This window comes from Polypterus senegalus, chromosome 11, assembly GCF_016835505.1.
Source record: "Polypterus senegalus isolate Bchr_013 chromosome 11, ASM1683550v1, whole genome shotgun sequence".
Lineage (NCBI taxonomy): Eukaryota > Metazoa > Chordata > Cladistia > Polypteriformes > Polypteridae > Polypterus > Polypterus senegalus.
In genome coordinates, this window is record NC_053164.1 from 29,873,932 (window position 1) to 29,879,931 (window position 6,000).

Below are 6,000 nucleotides of genomic sequence, written 5' to 3' on the forward strand. Positions count from 1 at the left end.
TTCACACACATAAAGCCACACACCTGGAAGACATATATAATACATACAGCATACATATACTGTATACATAGACTAGCTGTGTAGGCCTCTGCTGTAAAAAGCCCGGGGTCCTAGAATCTGTTGAAATCGTCAGAGAAAAAATTGAACTGTAGAGATGTCAGGTAATTAAAAGGAACTATTCTGGGTGTCGTATCTCCTAGGAGGTTTCGTTTTGCCAGCGTGCTGACCTTGCTTCTGTATTAGTGGCTAAGCAGTGACTCTTCGGTTGTTTCGTTTTGCCGACGTGCTTGCATCGCTTGTGTACCTTTGGAGGTGGAGCCCCTTACCCCAACTCCACCTCTCACATCCGGGCTGGACAGACATACACACTTCCACGCGTAGATGTTTATTTATAAGATGTGTATACATTTTAAATACTAGGGGACTTCACCCCCTGCCTGCTTCACTCGCCAACCCCCCCGGCCTACGGTACGTTCCAGGCACTTTGCGTCTCTGCCGCCCACGTATGTGGATTTCACTTTCACCAAACAACAAATCTTTTCATTCTTGCGGATACGCCTCTTCATTGGGAAGAAACAATATTTTTCCCTAATGGCAACACGAATTAGATGATCTATATGTCTCCGACTTAAAGTTTAAATGCAAACAATGTATTTGATCTCTTTTCACCGTTCTGTTATTCCACCGAGCAATAATTTCCGTTTGTTTGCGCTGATGCAATCTTTACTATCATTTTTTTGAGACTTTTGACTTTTAGTACTTTCAATGCCAATGTTTTTGAGTTCTTTACGACATTGTACTTAGCCTTTTATTTACGGCCACGGGCCTGGTTAAATCTCTTGGCACAAAGTCTCGTCTTGCGGGACATGAAAGTATCTCTCTGAGAAAGTCACGTCTCATCCTAGAAATTTTTTATTATAATAGATACTTTTTATATTTTTTGACCTTGTCTGATCTCTCAGCAGTAAGATCAGTAAGGTGCTGAAGGTGCTAGATAAGTCAATAAACATCATCTTCACATAGGTGCCTTTCCTTTCTAGGTTTCAATAGTAGTCGTACTGGAAAGCCTTGTGCAGTGTTACTGTGTTTTTAATTCTGCACGGTTGCTGACTTCTTCTGTCTATCTGTTGCAGGTTTTCCACTTCTTCATGCCCCAAGGATGTTCAAACTCCACTAAGTTCTGGAGACCATCCAACAAATCAGCCTTGTGCACTGAACGCTTGTGAACCTTTTTCCCAGTGTGAACTTAACTTCAGCTTGAGACGGCGATCACCATCTCCCATGGGAAGATATGCAGGCTCCAGTCCATCCAGGTCATTCGCAGCTGCTTGCATTAGTCAAAGTCTGCCTAAGCTGGACACATTTGCCCCCGTTGCCCCAAGTGGCAAACCACAGGTTGCACTTAGCCTTCTTAATACACAGATAGGGGCTAGACCACGAGACCCGAGTCCATCTTTTATTCGTCCGAGCTCAGATAAAACAAACCGTAATGGGTGCTTGGCAGTTCTATCTTCCAGTGCTCATTCTCAAGCAGTTTCAGCAAGTCCATCTCCCACCTCCCCCTTGGATACAGATGGCCTTCAGCACCCTCTGAGCACCCTGGCTCATTCCCGCTCCTTCTGTCCAGAGATTTGGAACAGCAATAACAATAACAGCAATGCTCTTGAGCTACAGAGAGCCACTCCACCGAGCAAGGGTCAGGCAGTGTCTTCAGCAAGCTTACAAAGACCACTCTGTATATCTGGACACAATCGAATAGCTCGGCCATATTTTTCTGCCTCAGAACCCAGCTCTAGGATTCAATCACCTTCACCATCCTTTGCAAGGTTATGCTCGACTCCCACTGTGTCACCATCTCCTTGTGTGCAGGCACCTCCTGAAAATGCTACCTTAAAAGCCAAGCCTCCTCATCATCCCTTAAAGACCAAGGGTGGCCGTTCATTTCGGCCAATCAGCGTGGCAGTACCAGACTGTTCTGGAACATCCTCTGCTTTCTCCACCTCCCCATGTTGCAGCCCCAGAATCATTTCCCCGACTGCCACCTCAGTTTCGCCACTATTTGCACGATCCAGAGGGAACAGCCTGCCTTTTGTTAATCTTACAGAAAGATCTCCAAGCCCCTTTAGTGATGTAAAGAAGTCCTGGGGAGGACATAGGAGTCTTGACCAGGATTTGGTACTAGATGACAGTCAGCGAAGTTGTGGAAAGAGTCCAGCTAGATCTGAAACCCATTTGAACCTCAGCTCTCCAGAATTTAACTGCCAAGACTGGCCTGATTTCCAGGAGAAATCCTCATCTTCTGAGAACGGAAACTGTACATCCAAAGGGGCAGGAGAAAATACCTCTTGGGAGGAAGAAGTCAGGCCACCCAGCAGGAGCTGCAGGAGCACTGTCATATGTGCTTATGTCGCAAGTCCTCAGGCAGTGGAACCTGAGCTGCTGAAAAAGTCCTCACCTTTGCCAAACCATGGGATGGGGGGCACAGTTCACCCCAGTGCAAACAGTACCAAGGGAACAGGGAAAGCAAGCTACTCTACGACTGTTAACCTTCAGATTGGTGGAAGCGGGAAGATTGCCTCCTTCAGCAATGCCCAGGTTAGCCTCACGCAGACACTAGTGACCGTGCCGGAGAGCCAAAGCATCCGGAGGATTAATGTGAACAGCTGTGTCGTTGAGTCCTCGTAGTACACTTGACATTTGGACAATGCCATCAGTGGGCATTTGAGACCCATCTGAGAGGAATGATGAGTGGCATTCAACCACCTCCTCATCTGGGGCCAAAACTGAGTATCTGTAGGAATATTTATTCTTATTTAATATTAAGCTGGCAAGAGGCACTGGGAGAGAAACTGTAGGAATGCAAAGATGAAGATGTGAGAAGAAAATGAGGGTGAAGTGACATATTTATTTATAGCTGATTCGCTCCTGTGTTAGCAATTGCTTGGCTCCAGAGCGGCCAGTCAACCAAGTGCTGCCCTGTTAGACAACAGTGCCTGGCAGATGGGACCTGTGAAGCTTTTTTATCTTGATTTTATGATGGAGCCTGCTAGGTTGGCTGTGATCAGAGCCACCCTTTGAAGAAAAAGAGGAAAAAAATGATTTAACGTTCATCAGCACCGATGGAAGATACGAAAGCACTCGCCCCACCGTGGGCATCCCGTTGTGAATATCTGTAACATTCCAGACACAAACTGTGATGAGTATTTTAGGGTGCTCTGTGTGTGTGTTGTTTTTTTTTTATACCCATAATGCAATTAGTATTGTGTAGCACGTTTACGAAATGCTGGGAAATTAATGTAAAATGCAAGCTGTGCTGTGTCTTATGGTCACTGTTTACACATGGCAGCAGACCCTCATTTGCACTTTGGACCACAAAATGCCATCTCTTTGACCAGGGGTGCAATACATGGACCCCAGGAGGTACGTGAAACCTCATCCATGAGATACGTTTTGGGGTGAGAGATACTTGGTGTAAACGGAAAATGACTCTTGCACCATGTCTTCCACCACTTATTTTAAGGGGCAGCTCAGAGGAGTATGGAGACTGATACATTTTGTGTTTCAGTGATATGTGTAGTTTAGAATCAAAAATTAACAAAAGTGCAAGTTTGCTTCTCTATTTGAGTGTACTAGGGCAAGGAAAAGTATGCCAGCCCATTGGAATGACTTGGTTTTCTGCATTAATTGGTGAGAAAGTGTGGTCTGATCTTCCTGTAAGTCACAAGTGTAGACAAACACAATACGCTTACACTAATAACACAAACACAATTATATTCTTAAACATCTTTACTGATCGCAGCTATCAAACATTCACAGTGTTCTGGGGAAAAAGTAATGAAACCCTTAATAACCGGTCAAACCGCCTTTAGGCAGCAATAATCTCCAACAAGTGCTTCTGGTAGCTATAGAGCAGACCTGCACAACGTTATGGAAGATTCAGGACCGTTGTTCCTTACAGAAATGTTTATGCCTCAGGTATATTCTTAGGATGTGTGGTGTGAACGGCTCTCTTGAGGTCATTCTGTAGCATCTCTGTTGGGTTAAGGTCTGGGCTCTGACTGGGCCACTCCAGAAGGTAGATTTTCTTTTTTTGAAGCCATTCTCTAGTAGATTTACTTTGATGTTTAGAGTCATTGTCCTGCTGCATCACCCAACTTCTACTGAGCGTCAGATGTCAGACAGCCCCCCTGATTTTATCCTGGTGGTTACCTCTATATACTTGGCAGTTCATTTCCCCTTCAATGATGATAAGCTCTCCAGGCTCCAAGTCAGTACAGCACATCACTGTATTTCACAATTTGGTTAACATTTTCATGTTAGTTAGTATGTGGTGTCCTTTTTACATCACACATGCTGTTGCACCTTCTTCCAGAACAATTCATCCTTAGATTCTTCTGCATTTCCCCAATGGCTTTATGAAGTGTGAAGGTGTCCTTTGGCAAACTTCAGACATGCAGCAATTTTTTTGGAGAACAGTGGCTTCCTCCTCAGTGTCCTGCTATGGACACCATGCCTATTCAATGTTTTTTGTTATCCTCTTCCAATGATTCCTTCAAGCTTTTAGCTGTTACTCGTGGGTTTTTCACCTCATTGAGCATTCTGTGTTCTGCCTTTTGAGTTGTACTAGTCAGGTGCCCACTTCTAGGGAGAGCAGACACAGCACTAACTAATTTCCATTCATACACAGCTATCGACTGATAAATATTTAAACTCCATAAAATTACTTTGTTACTTTTTCCATCTCAATAGTTTTTGATTGTAGATGTTCTGAGAACCTTTTTTGGTGAAGCATGCTTCACATTAGCAGATACCTCTTATGAATTACAAACTTAAAATGGGTCTTTGAGTCTTTTTTATCGGTCAGAGTTGCTATAAACCGCACCTCTAATCTCGTTTCATTGGCCAGTCTCTAGGTGCATCAACTCCTGACTCCAGTTAGCCTTTGCTGAAGTCCTAAGCCTAGAAGTTCACATGCTTTTTCCAACCTACACTACTAGTATGTTGGAATGATATATTTATTTAATTTGCACAAACCAGAACAATGATTTGTGCATTTTCAGTTACAACCGATATTGTATTTCAGTATTCTAATTTTGAAGAAGATCAGACCATATGTTAAGACTAATTTATACATAAACGGGCTTAACTCCAAAGGGTTCACTTACTTTTTCTTACCACTGTATGAATCTTCGTAATGATGGATTCCAAAACTAGCTTTGGAATCCCTCCAGATAATAAAATGAATCCTTTATAATCTATCGACCCCAACAAACTATGAAGGGCAACCAGAGACATTGGTTTTCAGGCTAGTTGTGTAGTTCTTCCAGGAAATTGCCTGTTCTAGTTTGCAACTATCTGGGTTTCTCAATTTTTAGCAAACACAAAAAATGTAATTTACTTAAAGGCATGCATTCTCATCTGCAAAAATACAATAAATATAATGATTCCAGCTACAGTTCTCACCTGTAAACATCCAGGTCTTGGTTTAAAATTTATAAAATATGAACCAGGCTACTAATGAACCCAATGCTCATTTGTAAATCATTAATAACCAACTGAACAACCAACACTGGGTGCACAGATGTCCTTGTTTTAAGATGCGTCTCCAGGTCTTCTGGAAAATTGCTACTCCTGGCTTGCACCTTAATGTTTTTAGATAAGAACCAATCCTTAAAAAAAAATCAATCAAAGCCACACCCCATCTTTAGTCTACGTCTCGTCTGGCCCCACCCATTTGATCAACACACTTACAATTGATGCAGCACTCCTAGCTACAAGATTCCATGGACAAGCATCCCACTCTGTTCTCATTTTACGTTGTAGAAATTGTAGAAATATGAAATATTTAATTCTTCAAAGTAGCTGCTGATGTTATTTATTTAACTTAGATGTTGAATAATCTCAAAAAATTGCATACTACCCATGGTTATTCGACATTCTGAAGAAATTCTGGAGTTTACAAGTGGTCATTCATTAACGGCAGATGCAATGCTCCTCAAC

At 42.7% G+C, this 6,000-nt stretch overlaps 1 protein-coding gene across 3 annotated transcripts in view; it reads left to right on the forward strand.

The window, feature by feature from the left end:
- plekhg2 (pleckstrin homology domain containing, family G (with RhoGef domain) member 2) overlaps positions 1–5,681 on the forward strand; it is a 221,969-nt gene extending 216,288 nt beyond the window's left edge. For all 3 annotated transcript variants that reach the window (XM_039768267.1, XM_039768268.1, XM_039768269.1), the window contains one exon: positions 1,134–5,681. In XM_039768267.1, coding sequence (XP_039624201.1) covers positions 1,134–2,685 — 1,552 coding nt within the window. In that variant the 3' untranslated portion in view covers positions 2,686–5,681. The remainder of the gene's footprint in view (positions 1–1,133) is intronic.
- Positions 5,682–6,000: the final 319 nt, after the last annotated feature.